General features: G+C 38.0%; 1 protein-coding gene and 1 long non-coding RNA gene across 4 annotated transcripts in view; one reads left to right on the forward strand and one right to left on the reverse strand.

Moving 5' to 3' along the window:
- The window catches only part of NTNG1 (netrin G1), a 151,981-nt gene extending 140,546 nt beyond the window's left edge, over positions 1-11,435 (forward strand). For all 3 annotated transcript variants that reach the window (XM_031505521.2, XM_031505520.2, XM_021547519.3), the window contains one exon: positions 8,710-11,435. In XM_031505521.2, coding sequence (XP_031361381.1) covers positions 8,710-8,933 — 224 coding nt within the window. In that variant the 3' untranslated portion in view covers positions 8,934-11,435. The remainder of the gene's footprint in view (positions 1-8,709) is intronic.
- On the reverse strand, positions 6,447-11,707 carry LOC110479613 (uncharacterized). Its single transcript, XR_002466958.2, has 4 exons — positions 11,619-11,707; positions 7,762-7,857; positions 6,719-6,885; positions 6,447-6,535 (listed from the first exon to the last, which is right to left on the reverse strand). It is a non-coding gene; the product is annotated as an uncharacterized LOC110479613 (long non-coding RNA).
- Positions 11,708-26,559: the final 14,852 nt, after the last annotated feature.

Raw genomic sequence — 26,559 nt, forward strand, 5'->3', positions numbered from 1 at the left:
TTTGATTGCACAGGCAACTCATTGGACTTTCCTTGGCATCAACTTCCCCATTGTTCACTAGCAATAAGAAGTTCTACTCTGAATAGCTTCGACACTTACAGGAAAGTGCTTTTATCCCCATTCTAAAGCTGGCTCAGCAAAAGCACTCTGCAGCATTTCATCCACACTCAAAACAATAAATCAATGTAGATTGATTCAGAAAGATCTCCTGATTCACAGCATTGTTACTTGAACAAAAACCCCATCCTTCACTTCATACATGTTGTAGGAATTGTGCAAATGTTTTACCTTTGCCTTTGCATTGTAACTAATGTTAACATTAATTCAAAATGTTCATCTCCTGAGAGATTCTACACTATTAACTTTGCACACTGGTATTTTGGTCTCCTGTAGGAGAACATTGTCCTGATATCTTAAACTTTCCTTTGGCAAATGCACACAGAAGGAATATATAATTACATGTAAACACAAACTTGGCTTTCCTTTCCTTGTGATCACTGTAAAAGAGCTGATAAGTCACACTTCCATTTAGTTACATACCCATCCCACCTTAATACCGTTGATAATTGCTACACTGCAGTGAAATATTTTTGGTGTTTCCATTACAAATGCTGGTTTATGCAGTTTAGAAGTTGATCATAACATATATTTCCAATAGGTTTTTTACCAATTGTTCAAAAGCTCCCATGCAATTAGCTTTCAGCCAAAGTACTGAGAAGAATATTTGCAACTTTCAAATTATTTTAAATCACAACTTTAGAATAGCAGTAGTTATTAACAGAAGCCATCAACAACATATTCTGTCACTCTCTTTTACCCCTTCCCTAACAAAATTTAGGAAAATACTTATTGGAATTATTCTAATCTCCTAAATCATTGGGAAGTATTTTCAGTTGTGGCTATCTTGCCTGGTTTTGCTGCCAAATAAAGCAACAAGTGTTTTGAGACTATTCCATGAATTTTCAAAGTCTTCACTGTAGTGGGAAGAATACCTAAACTATTTTCTCTGTACCCAAACTAGTTTCTCTGAAACTGTTTTCTCTGAAACAGAGACAAATTCATTGTATTCTTTTGTGTCCATAACATTATTCCAAATCAAACACTTTATCAGCCAAGGATGCAGGAACATTCAACCTTTTATATAATTCATAATCACGTGTTTGAATTGCTCACCTTCACATGATCCTGCTTTGGTTTGTTTTCCAGACTTTCTCCTGTGGTTCTGTGCTCTATAAAAGCAATACTCGTTGCAGGTCTGTTTTGTAATTGGGAAAATCAAGTTCCAAGAAAATCCTGTTGTTGCACATGAAGCAGAAAATGGTGCTGTGCAGGCAAGGTCACCCTGCCAGCCCTTTGGGTAGGATTGAAGTGGCAGCTGGGTGTTCCCCAAAGTGCCATTACGCCAGGAGCAGGACAGGAGGAGTGAGGGACAGCAGGACAGGGAGCATCCCAGCACACAGTCCCCCGGGCCAGGGAAGCCGTGCCCCGGACGGGAACTGCACCAGGCAGAGGCTGCCAGCACAGCAGGGCCAGGAACCCCTCCCTGGCAGCACTGCTCCCCTGTTACAGCTCCCAGAGCTCCTGCACACACCTGCCAGCTCCTTCTGCATGTCTGAAGAGCCTTCTGGAAAGCCAATGGCAGTAGCTGCTCGTATTTAGGGAACCAAATCCTATCCCTCCAATTCACTGGGCTTTTTGATGACTTCATCTCTTGCATCTGAGCACTTTTTGTGCTTAACCAGTTTTACTGATTGTGGTTACATCTAAACCCTGACCTTGCTGTTGGTAATAGGAAAAAAAAAAAAAAAAACCAAAAAACCTCTGGAGCTATAACTGCTTCTTTTCCTCATTAAGGGAAGAGAAGACAGGTCATGTAAGAATGTTCATTTTTCTCCAGGCAGAGAGAAATAATGGCACTGTAGCTTACAGCTTTGTAAGTGAAATATGAATGATAGGGGCATGTAGTCCCTTCTGAGCAACTAAAGCTGATATGTAGTTTATTGCTCTCCTGAGATTACCCTAAAGTATGATCAGGGTCGTACCAATTCAGTGGTCTTCCTTCCTAAGCAAAGCAATGAAAAGAATAGGGAAATTCCTCTTCCCACCCACCTTGGGAATCATCCTCTTTTGTACAAGTATGAAGTTGGAACCATCAAAATCAGAAAACCAAAAGGTTAAATCATTCATTTCCTAAAACCAAGGAAGATTGAAAGGTATTAATTCAACTATAATTCTTAGATAAGTAAATCTGGATTTGTTTTCATCCATTTTAATACACAATCATGTGTAGTTTCTACCAAAGTAACTATGTCTATCATATATGAATATCAATTCCAAAATCAGTTCTCCCTTGTGTCCTTTTGACAGGTTAGATGTATTTTTTCTCATCATTCTTTACTAATTAAACCCAAGGATTTTAGATTAAGAATAGAGATGAAAAATGAGCACAGACACAACCTGTGAAAAACAGTAACTTTCTACCTCTGCTATCCTCATACCATAGTTAAAAACCCCCGCATATTCTGTACAGGATTTTTCACTTTCAGTGGTGAGACATAATCAACTAAGCTTACCCATGTGGATGCTAGGATAAATTACTGCCTATTTGCAGGAGAGAGGAATCACCATCCATTCTCTGGCTGTGTGCTGGGCAGAACTCTGAGTAATAGCTACATCTTCTTCTAGAAACTCTGAAGACTTCACCTGCAATTTGATTTGAGCTAGCTTGGCTTTGAACTGCCTGTTGTGCAGAAAAACCAGAAATTATATGTAGGCAAACAATCTAAAAATTCTACTGGAAAATTTCAGTGAACACAGTATCTCCACTACTCCCCTATTAATTTACTCTCTGATAACTGAATAAAACTGGTTTGATAAAAAATCAAGTGTCATTTCAACAGTGGTTTTAACAGGCATTTCTAAGACAAGTCAAGATGGAGATGTCTGCCTTTAGAAAGTACTCTCACTTGGTCAATGTTTATTTCCTTGTATTGCTGGCAGTATAATTAATCACAACATTGTTTCAACTTTGCACCACAGATCTTTGTATTAATGCTTGTCATTTTGTGACCATAATTTTGACACAGTAAGATATGCTTTAGGCTTGTACTTGTCTGCAGTGATTAATTTTGTCTTAGCTTAAGAATGGACTTTGGTAGATAAGTGCAAACCAGTTTTATTTTCATGCCATCAAAGTATCTGCCTTGTCTTGATAGTATCCTAAGATAGTTTTACTACTACAGCAAATGTTGAATTAGTGTCATTTCCAAACAAAGAAATTATTATGAATATCTCATTTATAAGAACAGTAGCTGTTTTTCATATCAGGTATGTTTGTGGATTCAAAGCACTGAAGAAGTCTGATTAACATTGACACATATTCATGGTAGCAAAACATTTTGAAGCCATTTGGCAGTAATGGAAATGGTAACAATAAATTAAATTCTAAACATTAGAATAAAATAAGTAAAATTAGTACTTCTAATTGGAAGATAGGCAGAGGAAGAAATCTCAGTGACAAGCCTTCAATTCAGTTATTACTCACTGGTTATTCAAATGAGTAAGATACTTAAGCTATAAAAACTTGTATTGTCATCTGCTGTGCAACACGAACTGTAATAGCAATAGCTGTAACCTTTCAGGAGATGCCTGGCTACTCTTTTTCCCATGCCCTTATATCCTCTTACCTGACATCTATGCTATATGGGTGAGATCTCATGAGTCAGTGGAATTCCACGTAGAGGTCTTCAACACACAGCAAGTATATATTGTATTTTCAGGATATTTTTCTAAATACTGAAGATATTCACTGCTGACTCTGGCAATTTGAAGTATTTTGATTGCGGCCACTTATGTTCAACTGGAACATGCAACTGGAAAGAATTTCACACTTTTGCACTCTAATGAGACTAAGTCTTTTGCATTCCCCAATTCCATTTCTGGCTATTTGACAAATTGTGGGGAAAATATTGCTAATACTGTCACAACTGCAGAGGTTTTCTTGCTATACATGTATGTGCAGATGCCCACATTCTTACTAGGCATACACACAAGCCTCAATCACTGCAATTTATTTTATATTCTGAGATTGTTTTTACCATTTATTGATTAAATGATCACAGATTTAGAGAATAATGAATGTTAGTTACAGGCTTCTCATAGTATTCACAGGAACTAATTCTCGTTTGACAAGAAATCGCTTGTGCTTGGCCTGGATTTACTGTACTTATTTATGCAGCGAGACAAAACCTCCCAATTTTTTCATGGTATTTCAATGTGCTGTTCAGTCTCTATATATAGACAGCCACTGCATATGTCGGAGCTACCTATAAACATCATTACTGAAAACATGGGTTTCACTATGCTGGGTTTTTACTCACTTATGCACAGACAGAATATTCTGTTAGCATGTGTGCTGAAATCTTCCTCATTCATGAGTTCAAGTAATATTCTTTACTAAATAAGAAGTGCCAAGGAAACCAACGCATTAGAGAAAAAAAACAGAGAATAATAATTTCTTCAGCTATGAGATATGCATGCTCTCAAAATTATGAACAATGGGTGGAATCCAAGGTCAAAAATTCAGTGGTGGTAGTAACAAAAACCACTGACAAACAGTATGGAAAATTCACTGCAGCAAAAGTCAGGGCAAAGCTTGCATCAGTGCTTTAGAAAAGACAAATATGTTGTGTAATATATTCAGAGCTGTCAACCCAGCAACCTGTCCAGGGACTGTGATACTCATGATCTGGGAGACAAAAAGGAGGAAAGTGAAGGGATGGTTTTAAAGAGAGAGAGAGGGAGAGAGAAGTCTGTAACAAATGATGCCACAAAAGGTGCACACTGAAGGAAAATAGTGATAGAAGCGAGTGTAGGAAACATTGTTTGAAATTTAAGCCTTAAGAATTCAAGAAAGGAAGCAAGGACCTCTAATAAAAAAATTTCTTTCTGTGACTTTATCATTAATAATCTTTATGTTGTTCCCACAAAGAAAATTTCATCATAAATCCAGATTTTGATGCAGAAAGAGAATACCATCTATCCTAGCTCAAAAAATGTGTCAATTGTCTGTCCCACCTGAACAAGATGCTACTGCAGATAAGCTGTGCAAAAAATAAGGTAGTACAAAGAAAGGTAGAAAATTTTTTTTTCCCTCTTGGATGGCCTTTGGGAAAGACAGGAGTGTAGAAGAAACTGTATTTAAGTTCTGTAGCATCTTCTTGTTCTGTCTGGGCAGCAGGCAGACCTAAAGCCCTGGGAATGTGCTCTGCAGCTGCCCACACACAGCATCAGAACGTCCTTAAGCCAAGAGCAGCACAAGGTTGTGCCTGAGGTGCCCCTCCAGACTGAAGAGAGCAATGCCTGCATTTCTTCTTTGTCTCTGTTGCTGCTCAGAACTAAAAGCAGCCAGAGCTGTCTAACTCTTTTCTTTCAAGAAGCTGCAAAGATATTAAAGTTGAATTTTGGAGAGACTCGGGAATTTTCATGTATTATTCAGATTTGAACATTTAAGAGGAAAGTAGTAATTTGTCAAACAGCTGTGTTACTCACAATATTTCATTTAATACCCAATATAAATTCTATGAAACACTAGCACATCTATGAGAGGCTAAGACTATCCCTAGAGCCAGCTCAAAGATGGGTATTTTCCCCTTGTTTTTCTTTTTTATTCCATTCCCAAATTCATTAACATTACAATTAAAGATCGAGAACAGTTTGTGACATATGGCAAGGCATGTTGTGCTTTCTTTTCCATCTTCTTTGTGAAGTGTTTCAAGGATCCTATAACTGGACCATGTTTAGATTGCAAATTGATGAATTATGAGAATAACTTTAAAACAATTTCCTTTTAAATATTTCACTTCATGCAGTAGCACAGATCTGGAGACTGTGCTTAGAAATATCCCTCAAAAAGGTCTGCAAAGCTTTCCAAAACAAATGAGATACCTGTTTTGGTTTTTAAGTGACCAGTTTGGTGTCCTGGCTTCTAATTAAGGAAGATCTGCCAGCAAACCCACAGGTAGCTCAGCCACACAGGTCTTAATAGTCTTCAATGTGATGACTTCAGAATTAGGTCTTTTACTTGTGTCACATCTCCATGTTTCATTCTTTGGTCAGAACTTGGTACCTGATGCCATTCAGGTAATTATTAGTCAATATTAAAGTTCTGAAAGTAATCCTGACCGTACTTTGAGAAAGGTAAAAATGGTATTAGAGTTGGTCAGAATAAAATTAAAACAAAATTGGCAAAAAATAATGGGATTTCATAACATTTCCAGATTTTTTTAATACAACTTCCAGCCCACAGTTATCTATCTACATGATACATATATGTGCATACATCTGTATGCAAGAGAAAGAGATACAAGCACAAAATTAGGAAAGCTATGGCAATACAAGATCAACAATTCCAGAATTTTCAGCTATTTTGCTGAGAACCATAAAATCTACCTGCATTCCTATGGGCAAACAGTCATAAAGGAATAATGACGAAGCTTTTGATCCATCCCTTCTTAAAGCACATCTCAAAAACTTCCTAATGAGGAAAAAAAGGTCTGATTTAGAAATCAGCATCTGTAACATTGTATCCAGAATTATACAAATTAAATTTTAAAATAGGAAATATATTTATTTTATAATACATTTTTAAAAATACACTTTACTTAATACTTGAGAAAATTTGGATAAATTATTCCAAGCAAAATGTGAAGTGAAATACCTCCTCTGCTGTTTCAGAAGTGGTATTTAATGAACTGTTGACTCCCACTGAGTTTGTCAAAGCAAACAAGGATCTGTATTGATGGGGCAGATATTTCACAATTTTCACTGCCTGTACTGTAGAAAGCATCCCAGCAACGAGTAGTCCAGAACATGCAGATCCAGTACCTGTACCATCAGATAAAGTAGTTTGATTTTGCATATTGAGATGACTAAATATACACAATCTGAATAACAAAGTCAACTTCAAAGGTACATAGCCTCAGTTAAAAGACATGTAATGCAAATATTGACTGTATTAAAATACAGATAATTTTTTCTGCCTGTTACCATGGTATTATCTGGGTTGTTAATCTCATCACATTTATTTGGTGGTAATTTACAGTTTCTTACACTTTTTTACAAATGTATGTATAGAACACTAAAATTCAGACATAGAATCATCAACAAAATATGTTGTCGTACCTTACTATTCATTTTTTTCCATTGCAATTCAGAAACTGGACAACAACATTAAATCCATAACTCTTAATAAAAATCCTTGATTGCTAAAGCAATGGCCAAAAAAATTAATGATTTACTGGCCCCTCTTAATTGCATCTACAAGTTTCCAACATATTGTATTATTTGCCCCACTTGGATGCAGAACATCAGAAAGCAGTTATTGGAGAGACCTTCTAGGGTCAGAAAATTATTTTTCTGAAAGCAAGCCAGGACAGATAAAAGTACCAGTGAGGTTAGTGGTGCACAGAATTGTACAGATTTGCATAGAACTGCACCACCTAAGAACCTGGACTATTTCACTTGTAGTTCTTGTGATATTTTGACTGCTTCTAAAAATAAGTAAATTAATATTTGAAAAACTGTACTTCTTTGCAGCAATAAACAGTAATGTTTAAGATAAAATTAACAACACTTTCTCCATTCTAAATTATTTAGAGTATTTTCAGGCTAAGGTATACATAAATATCACATGGTGTTGAGTCTGCTTCTTACCCGAATAATCATTTCCCTAATTCTCAAAGTTAAAATTTTTACTGTTACCTTCTACCCAGATCAAAGGTGCAAGCTCTTTACTAAAATTGCCTCTCTGTGGAAGGCAGAGCTGTGATCCAACACATATCATACTAGTGATATCATCTGAAATAAAACACAGATTGACACATTTAATTAGTATGTTGCTCATACCTCTGAATTTTCACCCATGAAATATTTGAATTTATATTAAGCAATACAAAGTAAAACTGTCAGCTTTTCAAATATAATATCATGAAGGCATAAAAGTTTTGCCTGTATTATTTTCTCTTAACTCCCTTGTCAATTCTGATTTCTGAAATTATTATCAGGCTATAATATCTAAGATATCTAAGATAGCTTTAAGATGCCATGTACCAAAGTAGCAAATCTAATTAGGATTAAATATTTGGTCTATAATGGAAATAACATTATCTTTTATTTCCAGATGTCTGTACCATATAATCCCCACCCAACAGCATGCTGAATTTCCTGCCTGTGCCTGCCTTATCTTTTTTGCATAATTTTTTCAGATCATTAATACATGCAGTTCTTGATTCTAAAACCTTGCCCTCTCATGCAGATTTTTTTATTTCATATTACATTTTTAACCACTGTTCGTGGTTTCCAAAGGCTCTAGATACATCGCCCCTTTCAAATAACACACATCACCTACAGTTCCAGTTTAGCGGTAACTATAAAGATGCAGACATAGGCACAAGGCGTGTATTAAAATTCTTATTGTTTCAATATTAAATAGTCCTTCATATAAAATTAATCAATACTTTAGTCAGTGGCGCTAAGTGAATTAGATGGTTTTCCAAGAATACAGCCTTAAGGGGAGGGGGAATAATATCGGAGTATTTGAAAAAGCAGAGCCCCTGAGGTGGAGCCTCAGTTCTGATTCTAGCGCGTTTCTGCCGAAGACAAACTTACATCTGCTCTCTGTTCTGTCCCCCTTCCCCCGCTGTCTTGCAGCGAACGTGTGCGACAACGAGCTCCTGCACTGCCAGAACGGGGGGACGTGCATCAACAACGCGCGCTGCCAGTGCCCGCCGGCCTACACGGGCGTGCTGTGCGAGAAGCTGCGCTGCGAGCGGGAGCCGGGCGGCTGCGGGCGCAGCTCGGCCCCGCGCGGGCCCGGCGCGCTGCGGCCGCTGCTGCCGCTGCTGCCCGCGCTGCTCGCCGCCCGCGCCCGCTGAGGCTCGGCCCCGCGCCGCCGCGGGCTTCCCAGACCGAACAGCCACAGCAACCACCTACAAACCCTAGGAAGGCCGAACTGAACTAAGCCATATCGCTCAGTCACGGACAGGGCTGCGAGTGGAGGGCGCGCAGCTCGGATCGAGACGCGCTGGCAGCTGCCTGTTCCGTCCGATCCATCAGCTGCGGGACTGACGTGGCTTCCACAGCCCCCGGAACGGGAGAGACTCCAACGACATCGCTACTCCTCTCTGGACTGACCAAACCAAGGCATTCTTTGCTGTCAGTGCATTGTGGGTATAAGGAAATCTGTAAAAGCTGCCATATTGGCCTGCTTCAGTCCCCAAATCCTTTCCGACCTGTGCTTTAGTGAACGTTGCTCTGTAACCCTTGTTGGTTGAAAGATTTCTTTGTCCGATGTTAGTGATGCACATGTGTAACAGCCCCCTCGATAAAACTCAAGCCAGTCATATCCTTGTATACCTTAGCAGCACTGCATCGGTAAGATGCTGTGTTCACCTACTGTACAAGAGTGGCTATAGGACAAAAAGTGTATTTATCCTTTTGTATTCAAATGAAGTTATTTTTCTTGAAATAATGTACAATGTAGATTTTTTGTATTATTGCCTATTTGTGTTACCAGACAATTTATTAATGTATTTAATTCTAATCAGGTAAGAGAAAACTATTACTTTTTATTTAGTCCTTTTCTTTTTCCTTTCATTTAATTGTGCAGAGATTTCTCTGTATGGGCAACGTGCTGGCATCAAAGAATATCAGTTTACATATATAACAAGTGTAATAAGATTCCACCAAAGGACATTATAAATGTTTTCTTGTTGCTTTAACACTGGAAGATTTCAAAGAATAAAAATTCCTGCATAAACAGTTCCAGGATGACTTACTGCTCTTTCTTAAGGCCTTTTTAGAAAACAAACAAAGTTTATGGTTTTACCATTCAGTATCTAGAAGAAATGAAGATTTAAAAGTGGAAATTACATCATAGCAATCTAACCTTGCTTTAATTTTACTGCTGTTACTTTGCCAGCTTAAAATGTTAAGGGCATCATTTGCTTGAGGAAGATTTCCTCAAATCTGAACATTCAGAAAGTTGAATAGTTCTCATGCTTGTTCTCTCAGTCAATCACATACATTATTCCAAAACTAAACTACAAAGTACCATAGAAGCTGGTCTTCAATTCATACCTTTTTTGTGGATTCCAGCAGATAGATCCACAGCTTACATTATTTCTCCAAAAGCTTCGTTAAAAAGATATGTTTATATATGTACTAGTCTGCTTAAGAAACTGCAAAAACAGCAGCAATCACAAAAAAGCACCAAGATTTAACTTTTAATAAAGTCAGATTTAATATTTAGAAAGACTGTCAAAATATACAGCAGCGAGTAGATAAAAAGTGCTGCTCCAGCAAATAAACTTTGTTTCAAGTATCGCCCAAGGTGTAATAAATTCTTGTTACTGCCTTTTATTAGGCCAATTACTGAGTGTGACAGAAAAGAATAGCAAGACTAGAGAGGCAAGCCAAAACCACAGCAGTGTTTCAAAGTCCTGGGAAAAAAAAAATCTAAAGGTAGCAGGACTGTGTGAATTCATTTCCTGGCAATTTTCATCATAATGGTTATAAATATTTTACCAACATAATAGCCTAGTGTAGAAAACAATTAATCAGCAAAATAAAAACTCTTGAGAGAAATAAATTCTACCTGGCTGCCTCTTTCAAATGGTGAACAGTAGAATTTAGGGCACTGCTTTCTTGGAGAACCTCTTTCTGCTGAGGCAGCAAATTCTGCAGGACAGAACCCAGCCTCCAGAAGTGGATAGGAAAACCAGGTCTTCATTTCTAAAAAGAAATAGGATTCTAGAAGACTACTCTGAAGATGCTGATGGCATCAGAGCTGCTGCCTCTTCAGGCTGTTGCCCTGACCCTCCAGCATGTAGCAAGTTTGCTATTCACACTTGCACTCATTTGTGGGCTAGATAAGGTAAGGCAGAGAGAAATGAAGTGCTCTGCCTACATGAGATTGCAGGTGTATTTTAGAAGTATGCTCATGAAATAAACAGAAGAGTACACTCAGCAGACTTAACAAAGAATATAAATGGTAATACAGGTGACATACAGAGCTGGAGACTACCTAAAACCAAGTGGATTTCTGATATTAAAATGGGGAATTAAAATTTTCTTGTATTACCACGGATCAATTCAGATTGTGTAATTATTGCAAAGGAAGTGATTTGTGATTATAAACTCAAGGCTTTGTGAAAGTGCTAAGTAAGCATGTTATGCTCATTTGGTTAGAAGGGATTCTGCCAGCAGTGCTGAAGAGTAATGAATATAAGACTACAATCAACTCAGCTACATTTCAATTTCATATACTTGGGATCTTTTAAACCAGGGCAGAGTATATGGCTTTCCACATACTTAGATATAATTTGTGCATTTTATCCTCCTTCACCTATTAATAAAGTTACAATTTTATACAGGAATCCATTCAGTGGAAAGTCTTCTTATCAATCATGCTTTTCTTCAGTTTCATTATTTTTTCCTCTAAGCTCCAGAGAACTTTACTAAATGAAAATTTCAGTGTAAGTTTCTGCTGCTGTATTCCAAGTATATTTCTAAAATGTGTGCATCTTTGAGAGAGATTACAGCACTCAGCATTACTTTACCTGCAATTTTTTACTTAACTCAGTGTAAAATGAAGGCAGAACTTGTTCCCCATTTCCGAAGCTGTGAAAAACAACAGATTCCTTTTCCTGAGCATGAAGTAGGATCTCTCCATGATAACATGCAGTCGCAGCATCTGCTTTATTTTCCACCAGAAAATATAGACCCCTTCCAACATATTGAGGTTTCTTGGAATGGGTATCCTCTCCCTGCAAATGCCTGTAAAATAACAACACATTCATGATACTGAAAAAGGCCAACCCAGTCCCTAGGCTAGGATTTTGCTTCTGTATCAAAACACAGCAAAAGATACCTACTATTATCATAAAATTATAATTTTCTGCCTGATACTTCTTTTCTGGAAGGTTCCTCATCTAAGAACTGACCAGGCTTTAGATTGCCAAGTTGTCCAGATTATAATTCAGAGTACAGTGACCCTGAAACTAGCATTCATCTCATATTTATTCAGTTATATTAGTTCCAGCTGCTTTGCTAAATCAGTCATTCCTAGTCAACGTGCTATTCCTGTGTTTGTACCTAGAGAATTGGTTCTGATCCAGGATCCACCTGTTTAACATCTGAAAATGGGGCATCTTGGAGAACTGCAGATATTTCCACTTCACGCCAGCCATCTTTATTACAGGGAAATTAAGAGAGGCATCTGTCTTCATGCTGCCTAATTATTTTAAAAACAAACTATTCAAATGGAAAAAAAAAAAAAATCTAGTCAGATGCAAATTGACTCGATATTGCCCTCAAAAAATAATTGATGTGATATTTTAATATGACATAGCCACAGGTGAGAAGTTATTTTATGTAGTGAACAGAAAAAAAAAATAATGTGCAAAAGACTCCTCAAATTTAGAAAGAGCTCTTCTGCTTGCATATAATTTTATACATCTTTCTCATAACTCCAAGACACCAGGGGGATTTGTTATAACCTCATTGGGATTCTAGGTTTATTAAACCATTGAATTAACTAGATTCATCCATGCATGCAGTTTATTCACCTGTGAGAAATGTGAGTAATATTTTTCATAGAATATGCAAGACCAGATTTTCAGGCAACCTTCAGCCTAGCATTCATGTTTGTCCTTGCAAATGCAAAGTTACAGATGTAAATATTAAGACATAATCAGTTCGTTCCCAAGAAAAACTGTACATTTAATTATTTATGGATGAAAACATTTATCCACTACAATGCAGATCTAGTATTATAAATCAGAAATTTTATATTAGCCAACAATACCCTTCCAACCCTCACACAGTATCAAAAAGAAGGGGATGTAAGTATATGCAACACAAACAAGTAGAAAGGCAGCATTTTGCACCATATGGTGCGCTTCATTTAATGAAATGAAAGTTCATCACCAGAGCAGTATGTTCACCAAGACACCATTTTGCCATAATATGCAACAGCTAAAATTCCAGTACAAAGCATATGTTTCCCTTAATTGTTTTTCTGGCCATCATTATCTATTCAGACACAAACATACAGACAATGAAATACTACTTGAGACTTTTTACAAGCTCAAATAGTACAGGGAAGATTAATTTACGTAATTGAGACCTAAGAAGATTGTAAAGGCTTCAGGCTTGAATTTCTGCATACATTGCTATCCAGTGCTCTCCTCTGAGGAGGACTGGGATGAAGATCACACCATGGAAGGCAGTGTAGGGGAGTCCCACAGCAGGGTGTGGGCCTGGCAGCAGGGGCACGTCTCACATGGGGCCGTGCCAGGCACTGCTCCCTCATCCAAGCCTTGGCAGCTGGGTTTGCAGATGTGCTTCTTCCAGTCCCAAGACACCTCCTGAGCACACAGTGCAAACCCAGGGCAGCTGCTGGACACATGCTCAACTCTGCTCTTGTCACTGGAAATACACTTCCTGTACTTGAAGCAAGCTGTTGTTGAGAAACTGAATAGCAGTGTTTTCTGGGGAGGGACAAGGGTCAGAGGTGGGTTCTGGGGCTATGCTTGTCTGTTTAGAGAAAGTGGTTTGGGATAACTATTTTTGATTTTTGACATACGGTAATTTTCACTCAAGTATTTGTGACATCCAAGAACAAATAAGTAAATTCTAATGTTTAAATATATGAACATGACTTCTCATGAATGAACAAAAAAAAATTTCTCTGATTCAGCTCCAGTGAACGAATGGATTTTTTGGAATGAATTTTTCTGGTTAGGACATTGATTGTTTTGAGATTAACACATTCTCTGCATTCAGAAGTACAATAATATTCCTCCACAAAACTATCTGGTGAGATGTGGATCATTCATGCCCTTACTCTGACAGTTTGTGTAAGGCATATTCTAAGTTCCCTGGTTTTAAGAAGCCTTGATCTAGCTGATGCTTTCACATCTCTCAGTGGCTGTATTAAGTGTTACCTGAACAGTTAAATTAAAACATTTTGAGCCTTGTACATATACTAAGAACATGGCTCACTTTGCACCTGAAAATAATTGTAGATGCAAAATTAGTGGCTGCTGCCTATATTATATTGGCTGTTTGCAACTGACAATTCCAAGAAATCTCCTTCAAAGGCTTGCATCCCTTTGACTGAATTCTACAAACACATTGAATGAAAAAATGTCTTTGCTTGCTATAACTAAATAAATACAAGGCTAAGTCATTCTTACAAAATTCTAATGGTACTTAAAGTGAAAGCACTTCCATGTATCACAAGTGAGATACTTCAAAAACTCTCAAAGTTACAATAGGGCTAGACTTTTATTCTCTACAGTCTGTAAATGTTCAGATACTTCAGGTATTTTTTTAAGAGAGATGAAGAAAATTATTCAGAGAGGTAAATGAAGTTGCCTGTAACAACTCAAGAATCACCTGGCAAAGTCAAGGAACAAATTCACCATGGTCAAGCTTCACAGCACATTGAATATGAATAGTGTTACACTACAAGAGCATTGAAAAGTTCTTGGTAGCTTTGGTTACAACTACCATTATGTATAGCAGTAGTATACACACAACATAGTATTTTTATGCATAACCTATATTAGTAATTAGAAAACACAACTTCACACCTCCTCCCTCATTTTATAATAAGGATCAAACCAAATTTTTCTCACAAGTAACAAGCAAGACAAACAGATAGATGCCAAATGGTGTGAAAATATTCCTTACCTGAATAGGTAACTATTCTTATTTAACTTCATTCTTTCTTCACTTTGTTAAGGCTTATGAATACCAAGGTCATAAAAAAGATAGCATTCCTGTGCTGGTATTTTAATGAGAATAAACCACATATAGTGGTTAATAAATTAATGATAACAATCATGTTTTTAACTATCATGATATCTCATAAATTATTTCATATAACTTAATATTAATCATCTTAATCACAGGAGAATTGAATGTATTTACAAAAATGCACTAATAAATTCAGAGTAGTACTAAAATAAACTATTTTATTGTTTACTTGTTGCTGGTTTTACTGACCTTATGCATAGGAAGTGTATTACATTCATCTTTCAAAACAGACCTGCGAAATACATTCCCAGCTCAAAGCTTTGTATGCCAAAAGTCACTAAGCTGAAATATAATAACAGTCACATGTATAAGTTGAGATTTGCTCATCTAATAGTGCTAAAAGGCATTCACAGGAAATGGAATTCAAATATTTAAACAAAGTTTTCATCTTTGCAGTGGAGAAACTTGGAAGGTTAAACACAGAAATGAATGTTGGAGCCCACACAGCAGAAACAGGTCACTGAAGATGCAGATCAGCAAGATCAAGATGAAGTAGAACTAAAAGTGTTGTTCTTATTACCAATCAGATATAAATTCTACTTCAATTCAAACAAAAGTGTATATTAAATATACTGGAATCCAGAGGGAAACAAAGCAAAAACAAAAAGAAGTCCACTTTTATCAAGACTTACAATATTGTAAGTCTTGATAAAAGACTTAAAATGAGGGAAACCCAACACTGGAAGAAGGAACAGAAAGAGAACATAAACCATGCCCAGACTAAAACTATGCCACATCTCAGGGGGAAGGCCAGTCTAGGCACTACATACATGCTCACAAATCTGTAGGCACAGATTTTAGCATTGTAATCGCTGATTTGGAAATTGCAGAACTTGAGCCTCACAAAGACAAGTCTTCACTTGAGAGTTTCACCTTGTGTCTGGGTGATACTCTGCTCACTTACCTGCTGGAAGAGCCCAGGCCCATCAGCACCTCTGCCTTGTTTTTGCTCCAGCTGTGCACTTGGCATGAGTGCGGCCATCTAGTCCAGATGTTCATGAAGCAGATGTTTTTTCCACACATCACAGGCCTGGCTCAGACCACAGCACAATAAGCACAGTGCAGGAGGAATCCCCTTGCCACGATCTGTGTAATGCCAGCAGTTACATTGGCTCTTTGCCACACACCTCTGAAATGTCTAAAAGTAATTTTTATGAGGACATAGAAAATTAAATGTGTTCAGAAGAGAATACTTTCTCTTCTTTTGGCATCTGCAGTCACCACGTACAACAAGGGACTGAAAGGCCCTGGATGCACTGACTCATTTGATGCATGTCTTGTTAACAGCTCTTACCTCTAATTACTGTTGCTTGGAAGGATGGGAGAACTGACATGTAGAACACCCTGGTAGTTACATTTATTATACTGCTTTCTTTTGCCATGCTCCAGCTTGCTTTCTTCCCTCATGTCAGAGTTTTTTCTATGCCCTCATAAATTATTTTTCTTCCTTTGCTCTGCAGATCTCCCACAGGCTCTAAGTAGGTGGATCGGTACCTATGAATTAGTCTTGGCAGTGATCTTTTGCCTTCCCAGATCTGGTAGAGGCACAACGACTTTTACAATTTGCTCCTTGAGTAGGATGTAAGGAACGATGACTAAACTATGTAGATGGAGTGCTGAACAATTTTTTGACAGTTTTCTCATTTACTGACAATATCTAACATCAGAATATCTCCCAGACTGTACTGAGGTTAGCCTCATGACACTTACTGCAAAGCAGGGAAGCATGTTATTTCCATTTTATTCATAAGGACTGAAGCTTCAAGATGCTGAGAGACTTACAAACTCAATTACAGAAAAAGAGATTAATTCTGACACCTCGTCCACCGCAATAAGTACTGAGACCTACAGTTCCCTACTCCATCCAAATTACACAAATCTGAAGTTAAATAGTCTCCCATCTGCATCTTTTTGCCACCCACTTACTTCAGATTATCCCATCTAAGTCTATTTTACATTACACCTCCCAAAACATTGGCGTTTCAATGTTGTGATATTTAACTCACACATGTGATTTTGCTGGTTTGGTTTTTTTCCTTTGCCACTTCAGTTCAAGACTAGACGGAAACCACAACTAATGTTTTGTGAAGGGATGTTATATATGAGTCAAAGTAACGGGAAGCATTTTAACAGTCTGGAAAATTAAAAGACATGCATACAGAAAAACCATAGAGCACTACAATTCTCATCTAAAATAAAGAGATTACTGTGGGGTTTCTTTTCCTCCTCCTCATCTGATTTTTATTTAACTGGGCATATTAGAGCTCACATAAAAATAATATGACTTGATAAATATATATAATATCTTTTATGGCTTGAAATACCTATATCTTAGGCATTTAATTTCTTCTAAGAATGTCTAGATACTGACCCAATTAGATTTTGATGCATAGATATTTCTTGCTTACTGGAAATCTGGTAGCAAAAAGACTCTACATTTTGAATAGGCTCATAAATATATATTGAATTTAATTTTTTAATACATAAAATGCATTTTCCTATTGTTTAGTTGTTTTGCTGACTGCTTGAGAGAAATAATTTCTCTAAATATTTTTGTTTTGTACAACTAATTAGTCCATAAATCAGCAAGTTGTAATATGGCAGAGATTACCCTCAAGCCAATAGAGAACTGATTGAATGTACTTACTTTCTTCGTAATTCAGCTGTCTTCAATGTATCTGTGTTTTCTTCTGCTGCTTTCAGACATCATCTTGCCATACATTTCTCTCTTCCTACTCTTCAAATTTACATTATTTAGCCAATAAGCATTATTTGTATTAAACACTAGATTTTTCCTGTGTTTCGAACCAAGCACAGTGGGCTAACAAAGTACATAAATAAATAACTAGATAATCATAGAGTAATCAGTTTGATTCTGTAGTAGGAATTTTAACATGCTTTCCAATTTCACATTACTAGGGCCATTTACTGACAATAAAACTCTGCCAACTCTTAAACCAAAATATGTCTCAAAAAGAGGGGAGACAAAAACCAAAAATGTAAAATTCCCATAACAGAAGTCAAAGTCTGAATTGGAAATCAGTTCAGGATGGCAACCACATTTAAAAAAGTAAGTGTAAGCACATGTTGATCTTAGAGCATATACTTTAATAACACCAAAGTCCTCTTTAGTGTATTTTTTCTTCCTAGTCTATAATGCCAACTTTATTTTCCTCAAATGGCTTACAATGGCTAAGAAGAGGTAGGATCACTCTATGACAGTATCACCTGTGAGCTGTATGCTCTGTCATCCAGCCTGCTCCAACTTTAAAAATTAAAACACAAAAAGCAGAGAGACAGAGACAGGTATGGCTTTGTCATTACTTCTGGAGACTTCAGTTGTGGGTGGTAATTTTTGTGTGGCAATTAGTCAGCAGCCTTGGTACAGCTGCTAATGGAGATGTGCATGCTGATAACCAAAGCTATCAGTGGATTTTTCCTCAGCTGTCAGTCTTAGCAAAGGAAGCCAAGGGGAAGTGAAATGAAGATGAGCTAACCCTGCATATCTCAAAATTAGGCCTCAGAGAAGGAGAAAATACATTTACAAAACACTCTGAAAGAACACAGAACTTCAGTTTAAATGGTGCATCTATTCTGTGAACAATTAGGTTTCATTCTTCAGGGAGTGGCCAGTTTGCATTTGTTAATAACCTGTTCCAGAATCCATTAAATGCAAAGAAAAACCTCACCTTGATTTCAACAAAACAGAATCAGGTTTTAAATTAGATTGAAAAATAATTTCAGGAAGAGAAAAAGTAATCCCTTAGGCATTATCTCTCTGATCCTACTATAATCTGTAGCATTTGCACAGTTCCATGTACTATTTATTGTGCATTATTCTATTGCAGCACTTAAATTATTCTCATTTGAATGTTTCCACAGACCCAGCAGTTCTGGTGATAAATGTCTTAATTTAAGATGCTGGTCTGTATGGCAGGCACCATTTCCATCCAACAGAGAAAGGAACTCCCTAGCTGAAGCTGTTTTCACCAACAATTTGTTTGCCAGCAGCATGTTTTCCTGTTTAATCCTTGTTAACATTTTGTTCAGAGTTATCCTAGCTGGCATGTATTCTATCTGATAAACATCTCCTCTTCTCCCCCACAGAAACATTATTTATTTATGACATTATTGCTACAGACAACTAAACAGCCAAGAGGGAAACACATTTGCTTTTCTACAAATACCTGCACATGCTGTTAAAACTGCATTACGTTTCTTATAGAAACATTTAAAATTTAGTAAAAGGCCTCCTAGGATGTCTTTGGCATCCACTGAGAACAAAGAACAGAGATAGACACATGCAGCAGGACAAAATCAGCAAGGGCTCAGGAGAGCACGAGGAAAATAATGACATTTCAGGTTGTTAGGCTGATATATGAAACCTCCTCCTTTCCAGCCCAATTTGTCATGATTCCACGACTAAGTGAACTAAATAGACTTGAGATAAAATGATTCAAATCAAGAGTCTCAAATTCATTCATGTTCTCTGTATCTTTGGCAGCATAGGAGCTGGCTGCTGCATCATTAAGAACCCAGTACCCAGACACACACAGTGTGAGCCAGCACCAAGTGATCTCTGTCAGAGGTTACAGTGTCCCTCAGGCTCCTTCCTGACTGACACTACATTTAGAAGGAATAGTATAAATCAAAATTACCAAGTGCCTGAGAAGAAAGTAGCCTTAAATTCCCTATCACTTCACCAGTTAGTACCACATGTAAATCCTCAGTGACAAAAACACTATTCATTTACAAAAGGACTCAAAAACCTACATCTGTTTCACAAACTACACCAAAGGTTGTAATGAGTCATCAGATTGAGTCTGCACTACATGGGGCTGACCATTTTCCATATCTCTGAAGTTCCTATTCCATTCAGGGTCTGTACTTCTACCAATAGGAAGATCCTAGTGTGTCTACCTGTAGTTTTCCCACCTTCTTTCTGTGTTACCTGTGTCTAAAAGTGCAAGCTTCTTTACCACATAGAAGTGTTCCAACTCTGCATCACAGTTCAAGGCATAACACATATCCTCAATTACTTTTAACTGACATATCCTTGGATCTTGTCACACTGGGCTAGGAATGTTTTAGAGACAGAAAGGCTACTGTCTGTAGAGGCTCAGGTCAATGGAGCAACACAACAAAACCTGGGAAAAATGGAATGTGTAGACTTAAGATAAGCAGAACAAAGTCAGTCTTTAAAGATGGACTCAACTGTAGATGTATTATTTAAGTAATTCACCAAAGTAGAAGGTCCTTAGTTTAGCCCTTGGAATTTTTTGTTGCACACAAATGCTCCTGAGAGCAGGTCAGGTTCTTGTTAGCAAGTCTTGCCTGCTTCATGTCTTGCAAAAGAGCAGGTCTTTCAAAACTTAAAAGAACTCACCCACAAACAAACAGCAACTTCTCCTCCTCCCCTGCACAATCCAGAAAAACATCTTGTTTCTAACACATCTCAGAACTTTATAAAATCTTTCAACAGTGCTGAGCAAGTGGGGGTAGTATTTAGAAAACCTTCTAAGAATCATGTGTTGGTTACATTTTCAGACTCATTATTCACATAGCTCCACTCCCAGCTGAAGACAGTGGGGCATTGACTCAAAGGAATAGAGGCCAAAGTCCAAATTCTTGCACCCAGTGAGAGAACTGGGCACTATGCACTTTATTCCTAATCATGTTTTAGCACAAAACAGGAAATGCTGAGAGTTTTAAATAATTCTAAGCAAATTCTTTGGGCTTTAGAAAGAACTGAGCATCTGGCTTCTTTAGCAGCCTTTAAAAATCCAAGATTTCATTGTTACCCTCATCATCATTTTCACTTAGACACACAGAAACAGAGACAGGCACAGCACTCTAAGCCCAGCACTGCTCCTCAGCCTGACATCTCGTGGCTGCGAGGGACATAACACTGCTGAACTAAATACCATCCCCACACACAGGAGCAGAGCAATGCCTGGATAATTCAAGCAAGTACAAAACAGCTCTTGAGCAATGCAAAACAATTTCATTCACTTAGATGCGATGTGGTGTCAGCATCATGTTCTGATAAGACAAACTGGCACAGATTATAAAGCTAAATCACAGTTATAAATAATACAGAGCTGTGGTTAGCTGGACTACAGCAGATGATATTTTGCTCAAAACTGTAAAGTCATCTAATCTGAAATAAGAATTTCTGGAATATCTACAGTTATTCTTCTGATACTACTAAATATTACTTCAATTTTTTGACACAGGAATAAAACCACTCCTGCTGCAAGAGCAGAATTTGAGTGCAGCAGGCTGCACAAGGAAAAGAAATGTCTTCTGAGCCAGGAAGAGAAATGAGAAAAAGAATGGGTTTGCCTATATACATAGATACCTGCCTAGCAGGGGAGAGATGGGAAATGCTCATGCTATGAAGAGTAACTGCTTTTTCTTTTCCTAAAAAAGATTTGCTGTTGATTAATTTTCAAGCAAAACTACTCAAAACTCAGGAGAAGAAGAAAGATTCTTCCTTTTAGCAGGATTTGCTGCACTGTCTGAAGAGGTTTGACACTCACCTCCTGTTCTCCTTTTGTGGCATAGAGAACAACAATCAAGCAGTAACACAGAAAATAATTTCTGCAGTTTGATTAGTTTCCACACCAGATGTTCCCACATATATTCACATCTCCCCAACTCTCCTTCTCCAGCCAAGAGAGTGTGCAGCTGCTACTTCTGTAGTCAACACCAAAGCTATTTAACAGAGTTATTAGCAGGGGGTTTATATTATAGATCCCAAAAGTATTCTCTAGGGGTCTGCTTCTGTTCCCATTGAAGTTAAGGCATCATTGCACTCATTATCTTCAGAGAGCCAGAAAACATAGCTGGGATTTTTTTTTCTACTCTGTTCCAAACCTGCACTTTCACCTCTTCCATCCTATGATTTTCATTTCATTTTCCTGCTGGTACTGTAAGGCTGTGCAGCTGTTCACTGGCCAGCTCTGGGTTTTCATTCTTTGTGAAACAGATTCCAGTGGCAAACAATTTTAAGAAGCACCACAGCAGGTAAGAACTGTTTCTTGTTTGTTAATTAAGCTTTAGTGACCATATATTTCAAGAAATGGGAAGTACAAAGTTGCATCCCATTAATACAGCACTGCCTGAATAAACAGAGGTTGGCATGAATGTTCCCAACATTCATGGGCTCTGGAAAATTCTGTCAGGGCAAGGAGTGGCTGGAAAGCTAGCCCCCCAGCTCTCAAGTGGGCACATTACAATAAATTACAGCTTCTGTTCATTTGGGGAAAAAAATGCCCTTACTTAATACTGACAAGAAAACTGCCACAGCTTTCAAGCTCTGGGATTTGTTCTAATTGCTCTGGTTGTGAGTGAGTGGCTTCCCGTAACACACAAAAAAAGAGAAACATTTACTACTCCTTCATGTCTTATTAAGAAGGCAATTATACATGTTTTCATTTCTAGGAACTCTATCTGTATAAATTTTGCAGCCAGTTTGTCTTCACAACTTAAGTGTCTTGTTGCAGAAGACATACATGGAACTTTTTCATTAAGGATTTATGCTTTTTTTGATGTAAACTAAAGGTGATCTGAGGTGGAAGTATGCTGGTTATTGCAGTAACAGCTAGGAAGAAAGCATCCTGTACACCCACAGTGCTGTCCATGGGGATTTTTTGCCACTGGGTTCTCAGAGCATGCATCTGAGGATCAGGATTTCCCTGGGAATGATCATGTGGAAAACAGCATTGAAATATGAAGAAAGGGCACTGGTTATCAGCTGAAAGCTGCCACTCTCCAAAAGGGATATTTTAAATATGGAAATGCTGGGTTAGCTAGATTATCTTAGATAACTAAAAATATAAATAAGGAGCACTGGCCTTGGAAGGCAAGTGATTGCAGGAGCTGGTCAGTAACCACATGATTTGAGGAGAGGAGGAATGATCTGTTCCTACCCCCAAACTCCCTGTAAGGAGAAAAGATATGGTGCTGCACTGGACTCACACAGTGAGGCTGGGTGAGTGCTCACAACACACTGGGCAGGTACTACCAGCAGGCAGGAAAGTACATAAAAATAAGACACATTGATAAAGTAGTCAGAGAGGCCTGGGACATGCACAGGGCTATGCACAAAAGCTAAACAAACCCAGCCCTCCCACTCAGAAAGGCACAAGCTGATAAGCCAAGGATCTCTACAGAACAAGGGCTCTGGGTATCATGAGCCTCCTAAGCCTTAAAGGGAAATTATGGGTACAGCTAGCTCAGGTAATTAGATGTAGATTATCATATTGTTCATTGGACTTTAAATGTCACAATGTTTATCACCCTCCTGTGGTGACTGGTATTCCAATAGAGAAATCTTGTGTAAGACCAGGCAGAAAATGAAAAGGACCCATTTTTCAGTAAAAAGTGAAAAGTAAAATCATCCACTGTTTGCCTTCTCCTAGCTAAATGAGGCAAAGAAGGGTAAAACAGAACATAATTAGAGAAAAAAATTACATGGCTAACAATTCTGTGTACTAATCACTGAAAGCAGAATTAGCAAACACAGACATCCATATTAAGCATGTGAAATCTTGTTTTCCTGAGCTTTCATGGGTTCTGCCACTAACTACAATGTAGTCACAATTTTATCCAGAAAAATGCATCACGTCAAACTGTGTCAGAAAATTGACAGAGTTAAGATGTGAGGAAAACCGCAAACTTCAATATTAAATAAAAAATATTTGTGGTGAGAATTTTTTTCACCATTGGAAAATAAAATCCCTCTGCATCATACCATCCCAGTAGCTTCTTCCCCTCCCTTCATGCACAGCTGACTGTAACTCCCACTCTTCCTGTTATAAGAGAGAAAACACAAGGGCCTCTTTCAGCTGCATCAGTGGAACTGGATTTTTAAAGCTCCAAAGATGCAGAAATTACGTGGAGTTCCTGAATGTATCCAAAATCTGTCCCACAAGTCCAGTGGCAATGAAATAAAACAAAGGATGTTCTATCACGTTCCAAATCTCTCTCGAGAGGTAATGAGTGAAAGCAAGCATAACCTCAGTAGGAAGGACAGCAGGATCTGGAAAAAGCAAAGGATGTCTTGCACAAACTGAAACAGTACAAGGAAATATAATTTGATCCCTGCCTCACAGTAATCAGAAGGCTTTGTCATCACAAATACTTAGGGAACCTACATGGCAACAAAGTGCTTCCCATTCCAGCCCCTTCAGCAAGCTCATTTCAGTGAGTTATAAAACAAACATAAAAAGACTTCAATGAAACTAGGAGAGAGCAGATGTTAATTACAGCAAAATGGTCTCAGAGCCAAACTGAAATTTGGTTTGGTTTTGCACAATTAGTTGGGCAGCACTCCCAAACAGTGCAAACTGCAGGGCATGCAAACCCTGACCACTTGAGGAAGATATATGTAGAACCTGCCCATCCTATGTAACTGAATGTCACCTCTGTAGTTATTGCCAATTGCCCTTAAGCTAATGCATCATATGTCTTTTTGACAAGAGTAATGGCTGGGTTCTGACAACGAATAATTGCCATTTCAATTGAAAATGTTAAAATATAACTGAAATCAGACATGAAATTATTAGTGAAAAATGTAGGAGAGATGATGGAAGTATATAACATCACTGGAATTATCAGTAGTTTGGCTGGCCTTGCATTAGTTCTAATAAGGATTCAGTACAGTACAAGCCACAAAAGCAAATGGAAATGGTAGTTACAGCACTCTGAGACTCAGTGACTAGGAGCTTCACTGCCAACCAGAGAACAGCCAAGCTCCCAGGCTGTTTCCATTCTCACCAAATCTCGTGCTTAATGGCCCAATTCCTCAGTTTTAAACTGTCAAACTGTTGAAAAGGCTGAAGCTCTATACGCTGTTCCAAAATGAGCAATAAGGCCATGTCCCTCAGGGTCAGGTGCTGGGCCCCCCCAGCACACCTTTTCTGGGAAGAAGAGAGCTGAGCATTAAGTGCTGCAAGTCTCTCCCTCCAGACCTCAGACTTTTGCAGTATGCCATTGTCTCACTTTCAGTAACTGAAATTAAGCTCTCTAAATACTCCAATCAATTACATTTTGATTTACTGCCTTCCATGGCATTTTTCTCTTCCATTTATTGGTGCACTTGACTTGTATTTCCTACAGGGACATTGCATGATAGAATTATATGTCATTCTTTTAAAACATCTCTCTCCTTCTAGTACAAGTTTTAGGCTGTACCCTGCAAAGTGCCCCTGAAGTGATCTGTCCTCCCCCCAGTCCTAGCAGCAATCTCCAGGTAGCAGTTTTTCCACCACAGCTATGATTAGAATACTGATTAAAAGCTTCCCCTGAATCCTGTTTGTATAGGACTACACCAAGCATAACAAAATAATGGAATTAAACATCTTCCAGCACAAATTTGTGAGACTAGTGTCTGATTTCCTGCCTTCAAATGCACCAGTTGCAGTCCTTGCTTTCCTTGAGGAAAAATAAATCCAAATCATGAGTGGTCTTTCCCCACCTATCTGCAGTACAGGATAATCCAAACTTTGGTATTGTTCTTCCTAGACCAGCCAAACAAGTGAGAAAAGCTTTGTGCCGTCTGTGGGGCAAATGAATGATGGAAGTATCATCAGAGCAGCTCTTCAAAACCCACTGACATAAACATCACCTTACTGATCGATTGTTACCTGTTCTGTAATGGTTGGGAACTTGGATGTTTTCTAAAAATTAATTTAAAATATCCCTTTGTATTCTACCCAGCCTCCAACGTACTTCAGCATTCAGACCCAGTGCTTCATCACTCGTACTCACAGAGATTGTTCTTGCACACACACAGCCCTTACCCATCCCTCACAAATACAATGCTTTTCTTCAGCAATAGAACTCTCAAAATCTCCAAATTAATCTATTTCCAAAACTGTTATGCAGCATGAGACTTTGAAAGATAAAAAGCCTTTGGGATAGTAATCTTTTCACTACAACGATCTATTCTTCTCATGTATAAACGCTGCAGAATATATCCTTTAGTCTGATATTATTTGTTCTTAAAGTACCAGAAACTAATTATAAAACTATGCCTATACTGTAACAACAATTCATAAGGCCAACAAAAGTGACAGGGTGGAAATTTTTTGAAAATTTAATTAAACTTAAGAAAATCAATAAAACCATTTGTTTTGTTCTACCACCTGTTTTTAGGCAATATCATCTTCATGCTGCTGCCTGTTTGGTTATATTAGAAATTACATGATCTGCTCAGCTGCAAAAAGACTATTGATCTGTATGTAATAGCAGGGAGAAGTACTGACTGTTTACAAGGGATTCCTAGTTACTGTGAACACTGTCTGTAAACAGGCAGACTCCCGTGTAACACCACATGCCTCAGAGCAAGCAAGCTGAACATGGCAGCAGCTCACACAGCAAGCACTGGGCCACGTTCTTTAACAGGTAAGAAACTTTACAAGTCTGACAATATAAATAGCACAAAATATGTCAAGCTTTTCAACAGTTCCTAAGAGGAAGATGAGGGAAAGGGAAATAAGAAGAAAATAAAAGAAGTTTGATAAACATGATCACGTACCATTCAGGCAACCTTTTCTGTGCTATTCTTTCTGTATACCTGTCACTGCAGCTGTCACAGCTGAGGTGGCCAGCATGCACAGTCTCACCACACAATTTCAGAAAGCTCCACCCCATATAGAGTAACACCTT

The sequence above is a fragment of the Lonchura striata genome, chromosome 9 (assembly GCF_046129695.1).
Source record: "Lonchura striata isolate bLonStr1 chromosome 9, bLonStr1.mat, whole genome shotgun sequence".
NCBI lineage: Eukaryota > Metazoa > Chordata > Aves > Passeriformes > Estrildidae > Lonchura > Lonchura striata.